At 44.2% G+C, this 18,271-nt stretch overlaps 1 protein-coding gene across 5 annotated transcripts in view; it reads right to left on the bottom strand.

Annotated features, from left to right (window-relative positions):
* Nucleotides 1-18,271, bottom strand: part of PANK1 (pantothenate kinase 1) — a 104,205-nt gene that overhangs the window by 51,811 nt on the left and 34,123 nt on the right. The window contains exon 1 of one of the 5 annotated variants that reach the window (XM_070363960.1): nucleotides 4,592-4,699. The exons of 1 other annotated variant lie outside the window; for it this stretch is intronic. Coding sequence is in view for 3 of the 4 variants with exons in the window: in XM_070363956.1 (XP_070220057.1) it covers nucleotides 3,708-4,389 (682 nt within the window). In the remaining variant the exon portion in view is untranslated. 3 more of the 5 variants (XM_070363956.1, XM_070363957.1, XM_070363958.1) reach the window with 3 other exon arrangements.

Here is an 18,271-nt window from a genome sequence, read left to right as displayed (position 1 = left end):
GATCCAAAATTACCTTCAGCAAACGGCACATTTTAAACAGCCATTTTCTCTGGGTGATGGTATTTGTGAGCACTTCTTCCTGCTTTGTTTCCTCCAGTTTGTATTATGTAATATTTTTATTGGAACAAGGGTGTTGGAAGTAACTGTGGGACTAGGAGTGTCATAGATAATCAAATAAAACATTTTGGCTTTCTTATATTAGCCAACTCCCACCTTTTTGTAAACAAGAAAGTCAATCTGAGGTGTCTCTGTCAGCTCAGTCTCTTGTCCTATGGGTTAGTGGTGGACAGTGTTTTGCATGTGTGATAACAACTGGCATTTGCCAAATAACTGCTATGTGCCAAGCAGGAATTTACATATATATATACACACACACACACACACACATATAATATATATCTTATTTAATCCTCAGATCAACCTGATCACATAGTATGATTAGCTCCATCTTATCAATACTGAAACTGAAGCATAGAGGTTAAATAAGTAGCCCCAGGTCACCCAGATGTAATTTAAACTCAAGCCCTCCAGAGTCTGGATAACTCCACCATTTACAAACATTAGGCTCTTGGCATTTTATTAGGACTATAAAATTAGTTTCAAAATATTTGGGAAATGAGCTGACTTCATAAGGTGCTACTTACGTATGCTTCAAAGAATCAGAACACTAAGGAGCATACAAAAGGATTTGCCCTATAGAGACCTTACCGAGACTCCATTGAAGGGCTTTCGCCTCGTCTGTCCCATGGATGGAAATGGCTACTTTGATGAGGTGGTGGTGATGTCACCTGTACCTTTTTCGTCAACATCAATCAAGTATTCATGTATCCAAGTTGCAAAGCATATGAAAAAAACTATCATCTGTAATAAGACTTCCAACTTAATTGGGGAGATAAGACCAATAACATGCAGGGACAAGGCAAAAATAAAAAATTTTTAAATGATAATAAAATGCTAAGCCATGTGGTAGACTAGATGACTAGGGTGGAAGTTATGAAGAAAGAACTCTCAGCTCTTTAGAATCTTAGCACTTTGAAAGTACAAGAAACAACCCTTGAAGATCATTTCGTGGACTCCAGCATTCCAAGAGGAGATCTAACCTGGTTGAGGCCACACAATTGCTCAGTAGCAGAGACAGGTAAAGTAACCAAGGAAGCTCAATGAAACAGTTGAGTCTTGGAAAAGCTTTCCAAGGATAAGCACAGTGAGTGAGGTCATGGTACTTTTGATGAACAGAGTGGACAAGATTTCCTGGTTTAACAAAATCAACCTGCCACTACTCTGATTTTTAGATTACAAGATTGTGAATAGTCCTCGTACTGAGGGATTAGATTTAATTTTTTTAAATAATCAAAAACTACTGAATTGCCTGTTTCGTTGCATTCATTGTTTTCAAACATGCAGTATTTCAAAGTGTATTGCACTCTACCCAATATATTACTAAATAGAAACACATCTACCCACATATGCATTCCAGGTGCCTATCTGACAGAAGTGATACCTGGCTGTCCTAAAGCACTTCTGGTTCAGATAGAAGCAGGAGTCTGAAGTTGCAGACTGTAAGTAGGAAGTAGTTATTTGTCCAACTTTGATGATTTTATCAACAATACACTCAAATTTCATTTAAAGCATGTAAATACTCTTTGTAATAATTGCTTATGTAAAATTTATCAGTCATCAGAAAATAGAGAGATACTTAAGTCTAAGTAGATTTGTTTTAGATTACCTAAAAAATCAACTGATTGGGCAAATTTTTTCTTTTTTTTTGTAAAAAGATACTTGAATATTAATACACAAGGTATAAGGATCCTAAATTAAACCTAATTTCAACTAAGAAAATTTGGTAGTGAACACAGCAGATGTGGCTTAGAACATGTAAAATTTATTTCAGAAACGTTTGTTCAAATTTGAGGAAAAAATAGGCTAATGAAACACCAATTCTGATGAATTTTTTTAAAAAGTTGATAAATAAGTATGATCACTAAACTTAAAATACGTACGGTTTTCATTAAAAAAAAAAAATACAAAACCTATTTCAATACCTGACAAAACACACAGGCATAAATTTATACTTTCTTATATTCTAAATAATGCTTCCAGTGGATTTTCAAGCAAAAGTTAAGCCTCAAGGTTATTTCTCTGCCTTCCTGCAGAGAAAATTGTTAAGAGAGTATATTTTCAATTCCTCAAAAATTATTTCAAGAGGTATGATACACTCAAACATAGACCATTTATGCTCACAATACTACATAAAAACTCAAAGCAGTTCTCTTTGTTATATTTTAGCTATTTACATTTTAAACTCTAATATAGTTTGTTAAAGTAAATCAGAGAAATAAATGAAATGTGGCTTCAAAAGAAGTAAAACAGGTTAATAAATCATAAACAATCAATACTAGTGCATAAATAAAGTCATTTTCTAACAAGGTTCAAAAACAAAAGAAAACAGAAATTCAGGTTTTAGATGCCTTCCTTACAACCCTACCAATCTGCTGTGTGGGTTCAAAGTTCCTGACAAGAAGTTAACTTTGAACCTGAACTTTCAGACTTACAAAACACAAGTATCAGAGTTACTGAGTCCCACAGTTGGGTTAAAAAGCTTCCCAAAGTCTCAGACTTTAACTGAATGCAGAAAAGCTAAGAGTCTAAGATAATAAACAGAAACAGCAAAAAGTGAAGTTGCCAAATATCAAGGTTTTACAGATGAATCTAAAGTATATCTAGCAATTTCCCTGTATGAAACAATAAATAACCTATACGCAAATATGCATGTTTGAATGCAATCACGTTATTAGCATGCATTCTACTTACTTTGCTTTTTTGCCATTTATAAGCTTCATTGGGGAGACCCAGAAAGAGGTAACAAGTTGAAAGAAGTTCGGCTCAGATAAGAAACAGCTGTATACTTGATCTACAAATTTGCATCTCAGAACGTTCCGTGGGGGAGAGACTCTTCTCAAATTAACATATATACAAGCTTTAGATTGTGAAATTACGCATTTCAGCTTTCAGCACTGTATATTACTGTTGGAAACCTCAACTCTACCTCCCCATTCTCCGAAAAAAAAAAAATCCACCTCCAATCTTCATTGGTCCACATAGTTCCGGCCCACATGGTATCAGTGGGTGTGTCCCTCCCAACAAGTCCTCTCATTGGCTGCGAGGAAACAGCCTCTAATAGGCTGTGATTTGGGGGGCTGTCAAACTCCACGCCTCCAGACCTCGCGCTCGCCAATAGACCCAGGGAGCTGGCGGCTCCTCTGCGATTCAAAGGGCAGGCTGACTGCCTGAGCGCCAACCCCAGAAAGATGAGCTCTCAGAAAAGGACGAGGAGAAGGGCGACGGCAGCTCAGGCTCGCCCCCCACCGCTGCTCGACTCCTACTCCCGGACCGCACCAAATGTTGGCACACGTGCATTTTCCCACCGACAAATTAGTAAGGCGGCCAGCGCGTTTGCCTTCTGCAGAGCCGTTACCCGAGGAGCAGCTCAGAAGCCGAGTCAAACCGGCCCATTTTACAGATGAAAGCAGGAAAGGGATCTGTAGCGCCTGGCGCCCCTGGGGAAAGAATCAGTCCCGTGCGCCCCCTCAAAGCCGTCCCCAGACAGCTGGGGCTGGGATGCCCCGGGCGCGCTTAGGTGCCTGTCCCGCCGCTCCTGGGGGTCGCGCCCCGTTCTGCGCCCGCGCTCCCCTCCCTGAGAGACTTACGCGGCCTGTTCTTCCTCCCGGAGTCCATCCTCCTCCGCAGCCGGCATTTCTTGGCGGGGGAATCGTGCTGAGGGGGCGGCGGCTGTGGCTGGAGCTCTGGCTGGAGCGGCAGGCGCGGGGGTGCCGCGTCGCCGCCGCCCGGGGGGCCCCGGCTGCAGAGGCGCGACGGGTGGAACCCGTTGTGCAGCAGCCCGTTCACGGCTGCAGCGCCGACGCCGGCGGGAGTCCCCGGGGCGTGCGGGGCCGAGCGCTCAGGCTGCCCGCCGTGGTCGCCCATGCCAGAGGCTGGTGGGGCGGCGCGCGGGCCCCGGCTCAGACGGCCTCGCTGGAGGTCATTCTCGGGCGTCTTTATTTCCCCGGATCCTCCTTGCGGCTTCCGATTCAGCAGCCGCAGAGCCGGCGCTGGAGGATGGCGAGCCGGGCGCTCCTCCCCTCCTCCCTCCGGCGTTCCCACCTCCTCCACGCCCTGACCCTCGAGTGCCGGCCCCCCGGCGCCCGCCTGGAGCATGCCCGCTCCCGGCGCGGAATTGGGGATCCCCGCGCACCCCCAGCCGGGGCCCCCAGAGCCCGCCTTCCCCCGCTGCCCCAGTCGCGCGACTTCAAACGAGGCTTCCTCGCCTCCCAGACCTGTCCCCGCTACTGAGCATGCCCAGTCCTGCCCGCCACCGCCGAGCTTCAACATGGGGACTGAAGTTCTCCGGCTTCGCAAAGAAGAGATGGGCGGGTTGGGCTTTGTATGGCGGAGCAAGCCGAGAAGGGACTGGGCGAGGCCGGCGTGAGAGGAACGAGCAGCTTCGGGAGGAATGCGGGCGGGGGGAGGGGGGAGGCAATAAATATATGTAGAGGTTTGGGTTTGCTAATCCTGTCCGCACCGAGCTAGATACCTTTGCAAGGTCATTCACGTTGTCCCCTCCTCCCTGAAAGCTTTGTGAGCGTATATGTGTTTCTCTGGGTTTAGTTAAGTGACCACACTACTCACAGGCACGAGGGGAAGAAGGAGAACGATTATTTATAGACAGGTAGGCGGATTTGGAGAGGGAGGGGAGTGTAATTTCTTTACTGGCACTCACAGACACCATGTGGCCTCATGGAGTTGTCTTTTACAGGGAGGAACCTAGGAATACAGTGTAAGGACAGTGAAGGACATAGATGTAGGCGGGATTAACTGGTGCTGGAAGAGACCAAGTAAACAGAAGCAGTCCCAAGCTATAAAAAGCACTTTCCTCACCCAGAAAGGACGCTGAAGAGACAATGTCACCCTATTTATAGAGTAAGGAGTTGCCTGTGTTTTCAGAGGGGCAGGCAGCATCACAGGGGAGACAGCACCACAACCCTGGAGTCAGAGCTGGATTCAAACTCCAACTCAGGCACCCAACAAACCCTGAGAAACTCATTGCTCAAGTTAACACACCTGGTTTCATGAAACAGGACTGGGCATGCTCAGTAGGCAGGACAAATTTGGGTGCTGAGGACCTTCCCAAAGTTGTGCAATCCCTTGAGGCCTCAGCTCTTGACTCTAGAAACTGTCTTGAGAAATCTGCTACAGTCCTGGTGCACAGTAAATTCCCCAAAGATTGGTTATCCTTATTACTGTTATTATTAGCAGATCGCCCTTCATTTCCAACAAGGGGAATAAACCATACTCACAGTCATGTTTATTGTGTAACTTACTGTGTGTGATGTTCTCCATCATCTGCACTTATTTAATCTACAGAGGAGTCAGAGGCCTCAGAACACTCAGCAGCAGCCAGGGGCCTGTACCTGGATAGGAATTCCTTCCAGCAGTCTAACCTGGAATCAGCTTTAGGACCCATGACCACTTGAGTGCACAGGTCCCGTGCACAGGTCCCTTGACTCCTTTTTTTTAGATATGGAAACTGAGCCACAGACGGATGGCTGAGGTTATTAAGAACAAAGCAAAGAATAAACCAGGTGGTTAAATGACAAAGAATCCAATGGAGGAAACACAGGAGGCTTGGGTTCAATCCCTGGGCGGGGAAGATCCCCTGAGGAGGGCATGGCAATCCACTCCAGTATTCTTGCCTGGAGAATCCCATGGACAGAGGAACCTGGCGGGCTAGAGTCCACAGGGTTGCACAGAGCTGGACTCGATTGAGCTCGCACGCACATTAAAGAATAAGTCTTAATTCTCCTATTTTTGTTTCCCTGACGTTATCATATTATTTGAAAATATGAAGGAAAAACCTAGATGACCTGGCCCCTGCCTCACCTTGAGCTCCTGATTCTCCCTCTACTGAGCAGCCTTTCAGTTCCTCAAACACACGAACATCCCTTTTCATCTGCTGTGTTCCCTTGCGTGTTCCCAGATGTCTGTTTAACAGATTCCAACTCAGTCTTCAGATCTCTACTTCAACCTCTTAAAGTAGCCTTCCCTGACCCTTGGAACAAGATTAGAGCTCCCTCCTCCTACGCTTGACCTTCATGACTATCAGTTTGTAACACCACAATGGGGGTATAATAGGACATGACTGAGTTGTTACAGTGATAAAATGAATATATATGTCAAGTGTCCAGCCCATCATAAGTGCTATAAAAAAGCTCAATATTTGATTGTGCGTCTCCCCCAACTACACTGTAATCTCCATTAAGGCAGATGACTCTCTTTCATAACTATCCTTAGGAAGCTCTTGGTAATTATTTGTGACTGAATAAATGACTTGGGTGGTATTTCCCCAGCGTGTCTCTCACTTTCTACTGTAAATTTGCTAAAAACAAAACGCCTGGATTGTCACTCCTAAATATTCAAATATAAAGCTTTCAAATTCTGACATAATTTAAGCTCAGTAGTTTAGGAAGCACTTTAGAGCAGAAATGCAGAGAGTTAGCAATGCAGTGTATCCAAGGACATATCCTCTCCAGCATGATTCCCAGGCATGGTGAGGAAGGCCTGAGCCAGGTGGCTCAGACCCAGGTAGGGCAGGAGCACTGGTGCTGGGGACAGAACATCCTCTGCCTGCTTCCTTTCTCTCTTCTTTGCTCTGGGTGCCTTGAATCGGCTATACCTTGCATGTGATAGAGAGGAAGCCAGGTGGCACATCGCAGGTTTATGGGGTGTGTGGGAGTCAGGGGGGTGCGGGGAGGTTGTGGTTCAGAGGTGTCATTTTGAGGTATGAACTATGATGTGCTCCAGCAGGGGAATGGAACAAATAATGTTTGGAAGAGAGAGAAGGAGGAAGAACCCACAAGGCACTCTCTCCCTCTGTTCATTCATTTATTTACCAGTCATTTATTATGAGTGCACTATGTTGTAGGCAGTGAAATAAATGCTGGGAGTAAGTACGAAGTCAAAACAAATGGCTTCATTGCCCTCTAAGGGCTTACAATTCATAGACAGAGAGAGACAGAGACAGATAAGTCAATGATTCTCCATCATGTGGGTACATAAGAATAACCTAGGGACTTTTTCCTTTTAAACTTCTTGTTGAAAATAACATACATACAGAAATATATACATATCCTAAGGGTAGAGCTCGCTTCCTAAGGCCCACTTGTCTTCACAGTGAATTTTGCAGTGAATGAAACAAAGTGTGTCACCTATACTATGGAAGGGAACTCCAAAGGACTCCAGAGAGTGAGCAATGATGGAACAGGGAAGAGAAGAGGAAGATGGGGCTGAGATGGGTGTTAAAATACGCTTCAGGGAGGAAATGACCCTTAAACTGAAGTTTGACCAATCATGGAATTTCATCATGGAACACTGAAGGAAATCCATTCAGAACTGAGGGAGTGGAGGCCCTGCAGGTGTTTTGAAACCATCTGGCACGCTTGGGAACCTGCCAGGAGATCAACAAGGCCGAAAGGCAACCTACCGAGGGAGGAGGTGAGTGATGGCCAAAAACATGAGATGGGGTCCAAATCTCAGATGGCTTTCTACACCATAGGAATCAATTCAGACTTTTTTCCTGAAAGCCATTAGAAACCACTGAAGAGTTTTAGATTGTGGAAAAACTCCTAGATTCGCATTCTGGAAGGATCTCTGGCATCAGTCTGGAGAACAAAATAGGGGAGGAGGTCCCTAGTTGGAGGGACCAGATAGACGACTACTGGAAACAACCAGGAAAGAAGTGAGATGGGACCAAGTGAAGGACATACCATTCAGAATGAGATCACTAAGGGGACTCAAAAACTGTTTAAAGAATTCATAGGACTTAGTAACCAACTGCACAACGAGGAAGAGGTAAGGCCAGGATAATTTTTATGTTTCCAGTCTGGGCAACTGGGAATCTGGTGGTTTCAGCATGTAAGACAAAATATGCAAAAAAGAAGCAAGACCTTCTACTTATATTCTCTCTGGGATTTATATTTAAGAAGGGTGATCCTTTAAAAATGTAGATATGATCATGACATTCTTGTACTTACACTGATAGGTAAGCCATATCAATATCTGTCTGTTTCAGTCTAACTCCGCACTCCCCACTTGCCTTCTTTCCTCCCTCTCTCTTCCCCTCCCCCCATAAAAAGAGGGAGGTCAGCACTAGTTTTTAACTACTATTAATTAGACTTTTAATTTACTTTTTTTGGAAGACACAGATTAAAACCTGTCCACCATGCCATCATTATACATGATCACTGTAGAAATTCTAGTTCCTTGCTAAAATGGAAATAAAATCCAATGTGCCCAAGCTTTTTACCACTTAATAACCACACTGATGACACAGTATGAGCTTGGGAAAGGATACTCTTCAAGACATAGTTTAAAAAGAATTACTAGAATTTTAACTGTCAGAATACTATCCACCCACGATGACGTCTTTCATTTTTTCCTCTTTTGCTATTGGTGTCGGGGCCTTTCTTAGAGATTCGCATGAGGCACTTCAGGAGGCTATTTTCAAGGACTGTGCTATTTTCGATGACTGTGCTTTTCACTTCGACGACAGTGCTTTCTTCAGGGCCCTAGGGAGTAGCTCTGCTTCAGGGAGTCAAAGACCACCAAAAACCAACAAAACTGCCCTGTGAATAACTGTTATGGAGAGATTCTGAAGACCACTTCATCAGAGCCTCCCTCTTCTCCTTTCTTCAGAATTGAGCAACTGCTACACAGCAGGTACCATACTAAGTACCAAGGATATAGTCTTACGCAAAAACAAAGTTCCCATCCTTATCCAGATTACAGAATGGACAGGCCTTAAGCACGTAATCACAACAGCAAAAGCGTAACTATCACTCCGAGAAATGCAAAAATGGAAAGACTCCCAGTGCCATGAGGGCACATACCAGGGTGACCTGGACTCGTCTTAAACTTTAGTAGATGAAATGACATTTGCTGAATTCTGAATGCTGAATAGAAGCTAACTAAGGTGGAGGTGGAAGTGCAGGAGGTATTCTTAGGCTCTCTTATGTCATAAACATGTGGGCACTTCATAAACACTTGCTGACTGAAAAGATGAATTGACCCTGTTCCTCTCAATAGGGCAAATCGAATGTCAGGAAGATTATTCACCAAAATGAACCACTGGAGAGGGTTTAGGCCAATCCCGTTCTTTTTACTATTTTTTCTATATGGCTTGATGGAATATTTTAGTTTTTGTTGTTGGGTTTTTTTGGTTGTTGTTGTTTTTTCTTTTTTTGGTCAATAGAAGTGGAAAAACAAAACATCAGCAGTTGCCACTACAGTAATAACTGTGTGTACAGGAATGAAACACACCCCACATGAACTAACTTCCTGTTACTCACTAGTATTTTTTGAGCACCTACCAATGATGATTTATAGGTCACCATTACCAATGGTGAAGGGAGATGGGAGTGTGACTACCTAGGAATTTGATAAGCTATAATCAGAGTGACCCCAAATACTGGGCATAAGTTTAGGAATGTATCTGGCTTTAGCAAATTGTCAGTAGGCTTATTATCTAACATTTATTGAGTTCTTACATGCCATACACTGTACTAAGCACACTGGAAGTGTCATCTTTTTTAATTAGCAAGGTAGTCATGTGAGTTGGATTTGGATACTATTATTAGCTCATATTTTGTATGAGCAAACTAGAGCTTAGAGAGGCTAATGGGTCCAAGGTCACACAGCAGAAAATCTAACAGACATTTGAGTCAGGTCTGGATGGCCCTAGAACCTCACGTTTTGTAACTCAACCACCATGCCGCCCTCCCAAAAGATGGTGTACCTGCTGTCACCTGCAGATTTTACACCACGGTTGCAGACACCTGATATAGTATCCACTGCCCACACAACACTGCCTTTTAAACTACTGAGTCCCTTTACTTCTCACTGAAATGTTTTTGCTGTCCGGTGTCTTAGACTTTTGTTTCCAAAAGGGCTTTTTTCCCTCCCTTTTAAAAAATGTGCCAGCTATTGCCATTTTTCTATTTTGTATATCTATTCAACAAATATTTTAAAACGATGTGCAAACCATTGTTCCAGTTACAGTGATGAGCAAGGCAGAGAAGTCCCTCCCATTCCGGAGCACACATTCCTTTGGGGAGGGGGACAAGGAAAGTCAGAAAATAAACAATAAATACAGTCTGTGTTACGTAACATAAAAATTAAACGAAATGACGTGAAAGAGAATTATTGGGAGAAAGGAACCAGTTTACATGCAGGTAGTTGAGGAAGCCACACTGATACCGGTTTCTGAGGGCTGAGAGACTGAGGTGTGAAGCACTGTGAAGAGAGGTTTAGAAGAGCATTCCAGCACATGGAAGAGGGAAGAAAATGAGTATCTGTATGAGAGGGCTGGATGGCATCACTGACTCGATGGACTGAGTCTTAGTGAACTCTGGGAGTTGGTGATGGACAGGGAGGCCTGGCGTGCTGTGATTCTTAGGGTCGCAAAGAGTCGGACACGACTGAGCGACTGATCTGATCTGATCTATATCTATGTGTGTGTGTGTTTGACTCTTTGGGACCCCATGGACTGTAGCCCACCAGGCTCCCTCCTCCGTCCATGGAATTTTCCAGGCAAGAATACTGGAGCAGATTGCCATTTCCTACTCTTAGGGGATCTTCTGACTCAGGAATGGAACCTGGTCTCTTGCGTCTCCTACGTTGACAGGTGGACTCTTACCACTGTGCTGCCTGGGAAGCCCACTTCTGTATCTATATCCATATGTGTATGTGTGTGTATATATACATATGAATATATATACATATATATATTCATCTCTTCATCACCAAAGTTCCAATATTTGGGGGCATGCTGATGAATAAGGGGTATGCATTTTCCTTTGAGAATGACAGCAGTGGAAGGAAGAGGCTTTGATTAGGTCCCAGCATTCAGGACATTCAAATTTGTCTTATAGTTTTCCTGTTTTCTGAGTGAAGTCCCCTCTGAATCCTGAAGTTTCATCAGCTACAAATAATAAAAGCTGCTTTAACTCATTCCTACATAAAATGAATTAGTACAGGGAACTGGGTGAATAAAAATCTCTGAAAGGCTAAAGGAACAGCCTCTAGGCTGAGCTCCCAGCAGTGAATCCCACCACAGGATCACCTTCCTAAGGGAACTGCTGCAAGGGAGCTGCTACTTCTGGTACAATAGTAAACCAAGAAACCAGGGAGTCATTGCACCCTTGGGTCCCGGGCTGTCTCAGGCTGAATGGAAACGTCCAGAATTCATGCCCTATATTCTGTCTGTCCAAATCCATGGTGTCCAGGACAAGACACCAGGACCCCTGCTGCCATGCCACTGCCCACCAGACAAAACGGCAGAAGTCGGGCCTCCTCCTCCATCTGGACTTCCACATGCTGTCCAGCTGCATCTGCTTGGCAGAGCTAAGCGGTGTACAGGACCCGGGCACTAGCAGGGCCTGGGAAACTGACATCTTCAATTTTCTCATGTGTAGCAACTGATACGGCATGTTTAGTTCAGTTCAGTTGCTCAGTCATGGCTGACTTTTTGTGACCCCATGAACTGCAGCACACCAGGCTTCCCTGTCCATCACCAACTCCTGGAGCTTACTCAAACTCATGTCCATTGAGTCGGTGATGCCATCCAACCATCTCATCCTCTGTCGTCCCCTTTTCCTTCTGCCTACTATCTTTCTCAGCATCAGGGGCTTCCCAATGACTCAGCTCTTCTCATCAGGTGGCCAAAGTATTGGAGTTTCAGCTTCAGCATCGGTCCTTCCAATGAATATTCAGGACTGATCTCCTTTAGGATGGACTGGTTTGATCTCCTTGCAGTCCAAGGGACTCTCAAGAGTCTTCTCCAACACCACAGTTCAAAAGCATCAATTCTTTGGCCCTCAGTTTTCTTTATAGTTCAACTCTCACATCCATACATGACTATTGGAAAAACTATAGCTTTGACTAGATGGACTTTTGACAGCAAAGTAATATCTCTGCTTTTTAATATGCTGTCTAGGTTGGTCATAGCTTTTCTTCCAAGGAGCAAGTGTCTTTTAATTTCATGGCTGCAGTCACTGTTCACAGTGATTTTGGAGCCCAAGAAAATAAAGTATGTCACTGTTTCCATTGTTTCCCCATTTATTTGCCATGAAGTGATGGGATCAGATACCATGATCTTAGTTTTCTGAATGCTGAGTTTTAAGCCAGGTTTTTCACTTTCCTCTTTCCCTTTCATCAAGAAGCTCTTTAGTTCCTCTTTGTTTTCTGCCATAAGGGTAGTGTAATCTGCATATCTGAGGTTACTGATATTTCTCCCAGCAATCTTGATTCCAGCTTGTGCTTCATCTAACCTGGCATTTCGCACGATGTACTCTGTATATAAGTTAAATAAGCAGGGTGACAGTACACAGCCTTGATGTACTCCTTTCCCAATTTGGAACCAATCTGTTGTTCTATGTCTGGTTCTAACTGTTGATTCTTGACCTGCATGCAGATTTCTCAGGAGACAGGTAAGGTGGTCTAGTATTCCCATCTCTTTAAGAATTTTCTGCAGTTTGTTGTGATCTACACAGTCAGAGGCTTTGGCGTAGTCAGTGAAGCAGGAGTAGATGTTTTTTTGCAATTCTCTTGTTTTTTCTAGGATCCAATGGATACTGGAAATTGATCTCTGGTTCCTTTGCCTTTTCTAAATCCGGCTTGAACATCTGGAAGTTCTCAATTCATGTACTGTTGAAGCCTAGCTTGGAGAATTTTGAGCATTATTTTGCTAGTGTATGAGATGAGTGCAATTGTGTGGTAGCTTGGACATTCTTTGGCATTGCCTTTCTTTGGGATTAGAATGAGAATTGACCTTTTCCAGTCCTGTGGCCACTGCTGAGTTTTCCAAATTTGCTGGCATATTGAGTGTAGCACTTTCACAACATCATCTTTTAGGATTTGAAATAGCTCAATTGGAATTCCATCACTGGCAGTAGCTTTGTTTGTAGTGATGCTTCCTAAGGCCCACTTGGGACTTCGCATTCCAGGATGTCTGGCTCTAGGGGAGTGATCACACCATTGTGGTTATCTGGGTCATTAAGATCTTTTTTGTATTGTATACGGCATGTTACAGGGAGCTGAAATGGAGCTGAGTGAGCCCATCTATTTACCTGCAATAACCTCAATTGAGAATCTTGATAATGAAGTGGCACTGTTTGCCTCAGAGTTTTCTGTTTCCAGCAAACCCCATGGGACAATTGTTTACCCTAGGATGTAGCCAGGCTTGAAGCTCCCTATAAATCCTTCAAAGGGGCTGAGATTGAAAATAGGACTAAGCAACTAATAATAATAATGATACTACCTTATGCAGTTAAGAATTCCATCTTTGAAGTCACTCAGACATAGGCTTGAATCCCAGCTCCTCCTCTCAGCCAGCTTCCTCTATTATCTGGCACTTTCCAAGAATTTTGTGATGAGGTAAATGTACCGTGTCTACTCTTTGGTGGTGGCCACTGGCCATGCATCATTTCTGAGTACTTGATATGTGGCTAATATGACAAAAGAACTGGATTTTAAATTGTATTTATGTTTTAATTAATTGACATTTTAAAAGTTAGCTTATTTTAAAAACCACTTTATTGAGCTATGATTGACATATAAAAAAACTGTACATATTTAATATATACTACTTGATGAGTTTGGAGATAAGTAGTATATACCTGTCAAACCATCACAATTTGGCATAAATTTATCCATCACCTCCAAAAGTCTCCTTCTGCCCTTTTCCTCTTATTATATGATGATGATGATAAAAACACGTAATATACCACCTACCTTCTTAGCAAATTTGTAAGTATACACTAAAGTATAGCCATATTGTTTCCCACAGTAGCTAAACCATTTAAACTCAAATAGTAATATGTGACCAGTAGCTACTGTACTGGAGAAGGCAATGGCACCCCATTCCAGTACTCTTGCCTGGAAAATCCCATGGACAGAGAAGCCTGGTGGGCTGCAGTCCATGGGGTCTCTAAGAGTCGGACACAACTGATTTCACTTTTGCTTTTCACTTTCATGCGCTAGAGAAGGAAATGGCAACCCACTCCAGTGTTCTTGCCTGGAGAATCCCAGGGACGGGGGGAGCCTTGTGGGCTGCCGTCTATGGGGTCGCACAGAGTCGGACACGACTGAAGCGACTTAGCAGCAGTAGCAGCAGAGCTACTGTATTGGACAGCACTGTATACAATGGGGATAATAGTGGTACCTACCTCATTCATTTATTCAATGAATACTTATACAGTATCTTCTATGAGCATCTACAGGTATTGTGCTAAGGAAAACATCCTGAAGCCTACAACCAGTAAGGCAATCAGACCCATTTAACAAGTGAACAAATAAAATAGCTACAGTTTATAGTCAGCAGTATAAAGGAAGTAACACGGTAGAGCTTTGCAGAATAACAGGGGGTGAGAGGACACAGGATAAAGAAGTTCACCCACATGCTGGCTTCTCCATAACCTAACATAAAACATGAAAAAAGTGATGACTTAAATCACAACAACTGGAACAGGACCTCTCAAAAGCAAGAAATTTAAAAACATCCCACCTTTGATTGCAACACTCTTTTAAGTTGCTCTGACACTTGACCTTTTATTTTTACTGAGAATAGAATGTTCTATATCTGTTTTTTTTTTTTTTAAACCAGCTTCTGTGGGTCTTATGCTTATGTGCTCAGATCTGTTGCCTGCCATGCCCCTGCCCTGCCTGGTGAGGCAGGGGGCTGGCTCCCGAAAGCCAACTTTCTTAGGGTCAGTTGTCTTCCAGCAGGCTTAGTCAGTGGGAGATGTTGGTGAGAATGGCAGAATCTTCTCTTCCTCCCCTCGCTGTCTAGGGAGGCATCTCCCCAAAGTTGCTGACCCTCTTCTGGGGTCTCCATCACCTATGGACACGCCTGCCTTAACTGTCTTCTGCTTGGTGACCATAACTCCTGGGATCTCATTCTATCACCTTCTCCCTGCTTCTCGCCAGCCTAAGGTGGTGATGGCTTCGTGCCATTGCTAATGTCTGTGTTGCCTCACTGTTGTCTGACTAGCTTCTCTGCTTCTTCTTCCTTCTCTTCTGAACACCCTGGTTGGATGTTAGATGACAGACCATCTATGATGTTGACTCAGGATTGGACCTAGGACCATACCCGAAAACAGTTTTAAGGTTTTAACTACTTCCCATGGCATCCCTTTTTGGCCCACCCCTCAGGCCCGTTGAGGTATGATATTCATTATTCCATTATGGGTGGGTATATTTGTGTCAGAAATGCAACCTTCAGAAAATTAAATTTATCAAGTCAGCAGGGCTGCAATCATATAACCGCTGAAATAATGTATTTAAAAGGTCTGGAATCTCTGAATAAAGATTAAACAGTCCACTGGTCATATGAGATGTAGCATGTTCAATCAGTATACTGGAAATTTTATTAGCATACTTTATACTAGTTTCTGTGTAAATAAATAAACCCAAAAACTCAGTGACTTAATGCAATGAAAGTATATTTGCTGTTCTCAAAGAGTTCAATGTTGTCAGCTGAGGGGTGCCTGGTCTGTGTGGTTCATTTGGAAACTAGTGTTGCCCTAGATGTTGACATCCGCTAGCAGATGAGGGACAAAGAGAGTAGAAAGTGGTGGTGTTTTAGGGACCAAAACTGGAAACAGCATACATCAACTTTGGCCACATCTCACTGGGCAGAACTCAGTCAGTGTTCCCTCTGCACACCCACACCAGTTGCAGGAGAGCCTGAGAAGTGCAGTTTAACTTAATGCCTAGGAAGAAAAAGAAATGACCGTGGAAAATACATGGTCAATAACTACATTTCATTCTTCCTCCCATTTGTAGAATAAACTCCTCCCCGCTCACTTCCTAAAACATTATCCAAAGCTCTAGACCTTGGTGTCGGAGAAGGCAATGGCACCCCACTCCAGTACTCTTGCCTGGAAAATCCCATGGACGGAGGAGCCTGGTAGGCTGCAGTCCATGGGGTCACTAAGAGTCGGACACGACTGAGTGACTTCTTCACTTTCATGCATTGGAGAAGGAAATGGCAACCCACTCCAGTGTTCTTGCCTGGAGAATCCCAGGGACGGGGAAGCCTGGTGGGCTGCTGTCTATGGGGTCGCACAGAGTTGGACACGACTGAAGCGACTTAGCAGCAGCAGCAGCAGACCTCGGTGATGCTCAGCCAGTTCTATTTGGTTCACATGTTGTTCTTTTTGGTTGAGTACTTTGCAAACTAAAAAGAGGAGTCGTCTGCCCCTGCTCCTTTCTCGTCCCCAAATATACACTGGCGAGCAGAGACAAGGAGCTTCAGGGTCCCATCTGGAAAGGGAAGAAGTAAAAGAAAGCCGACAGTGGCCCAAAGTGGTTGGTTAGGCATTGAGACATTTCCCTGACCAGAAAGCACTGGAAAATGTCTTTTGATTGGACTCTTGCTCTCCTGTATGAGAGGCATTATCTTGTCCATATTTCTCTGTGACCCCTGGTTCCACTCTTCTGGAATTCTCTTCATTGTTCATTATCTATCCTCTGTGGCAATATCTGACGTGAGTGATGGGGAGTAAATTATCTCTGACACTATGCAGATTTTGTAGTCTGCCTCCTTCTCATGGAAACCTGTAAGTCCAAGGCTGGTTGTTGCTTTGTACCTTTTTCTAAAATTTATTTTTGGTTGCTTTGGCTCTTCATTGCTACTCACAGGCTTTCTCTAGTTGCGGCAAGCAGAGGCTACTCTTCATCGAAGTGCAGCGGCTTCTCTTGTTACAGAGCAGGGTTTCTAGAGCGAGGGCTCAGTAGTTGTGGTGCCCAGGCTCAGCTGCCTTGCAGCATGTGGAGACTTCCCGGACCAGGGATGGAGCCCATGTCCCCTGCATTGGCGGTGGATTCTTATTCCCTGTACCACCCGGGGAGTCCTGTTCTGTGCCCTGACTCATCTTTGTCCCAGACTTCTGTTTTCTTTGGAAATATCATTTGTGCAAAAACCTAACAGACTTCCCATTGATTTCCTTCTAGACAGTTCCTGTGCCACAAACTGAAGACCGAACACTGTTGCAGGCAGTGTTCTCAACATTCTTTATATCTTTCCCCCTTATCCTCATGACTCCCTCATCTTAATGGCAGCCACCTGGATGACGTCAGGATCGAAATGGAAAGCCACACCTGGGAGGTGATCTGTGCCGAGAGGTGGTGGTGACATAGCCGTTCTCTGTTGCTCACAATTTTCTCACTTTTATTTCCTACCATTTGAGGTCTAGATGTAGTCTACTTCAAGACTTCCAATTAATGTAGTTTTTCTATTTTCTTTCACTTCTCCCTGCAAACTGCCCAAATGTGCCAGCCACTTGTGGCCAAAAAGCACTAACAGTTTGATTCCTTCCAACTGCTTCTCTTGGAGCTGACAGTCAGGAAGCATATGGCTGGCCTCTCAACTGAGAATTCTTGCCAAGTTTTTGCCATGACAGCATGCATTGCCACCTTTTCTGCCTCCGGGATCAGTTTCCTTTCTTCCCACAACTGGCATGCTAAGCCGGTGCCACTTATTTCAGGTTTTCTGGATTTTTTATTTTAGGAGTTCCCGCCTTTAAATTGTAATACTGGAGAAGACTCTTGAGAGCCTCTGGGACTGCAAGGAGATCAAACCAGTCAATCCTAAAGAAAATCAACCCTGAATATTCATTGGAAGGTCTGATGCTGAAGCTTCAATACTCTGGCGACCTGATGCAAAGAGCCGATTCATTGGAAAAGACCCTGATGCTGGGAAAGATTGAGGCAAAAGGAGTAGAGGGTGGCAGAAAATGAGATGATTAGATAGCATCACAGACTCAGTGGACATGAGTCTGAGCAAACTTTGAGAGATAGTGAAGGACAGGGAAGCCTGGGGTGCTGCAGTCCATGGGGTCACAAAGAGTCAGACATGACTTAGTGACTGAACAACAGCAACCCCCACATCAAGGTCCCATTTGTGGTGTTTGTTATGGTATTAATGCTAGTTGCATAAAAAGAACCTTCAAGTCTCAGTACCTTAAGACAACAAACACAGTCAAGTTCATGTTTCACTCCACAGTCCAATGTAGGGGTGAGGGCGAATGTGGAGAGGGAACTCTGAGCTGTGCAGTCAGAGAGGAGGCTCAGAGGTTCTACCATCTTCAATGCATGACTCCTGAGGGTGCTCTGAGCATAGATATCCAGCCAGCAGCTGGGAGAGGACAGAGAGCACAGA

Source organism: Bos mutus, chromosome 26 (assembly GCF_027580195.1).
Source record: "Bos mutus isolate GX-2022 chromosome 26, NWIPB_WYAK_1.1, whole genome shotgun sequence".
Lineage (NCBI taxonomy): Eukaryota > Metazoa > Chordata > Mammalia > Artiodactyla > Bovidae > Bos > Bos mutus.
Note: the sequence above shows the minus strand (reverse complement) of the source record. Positions and strands in the feature narration are given on the sequence as shown.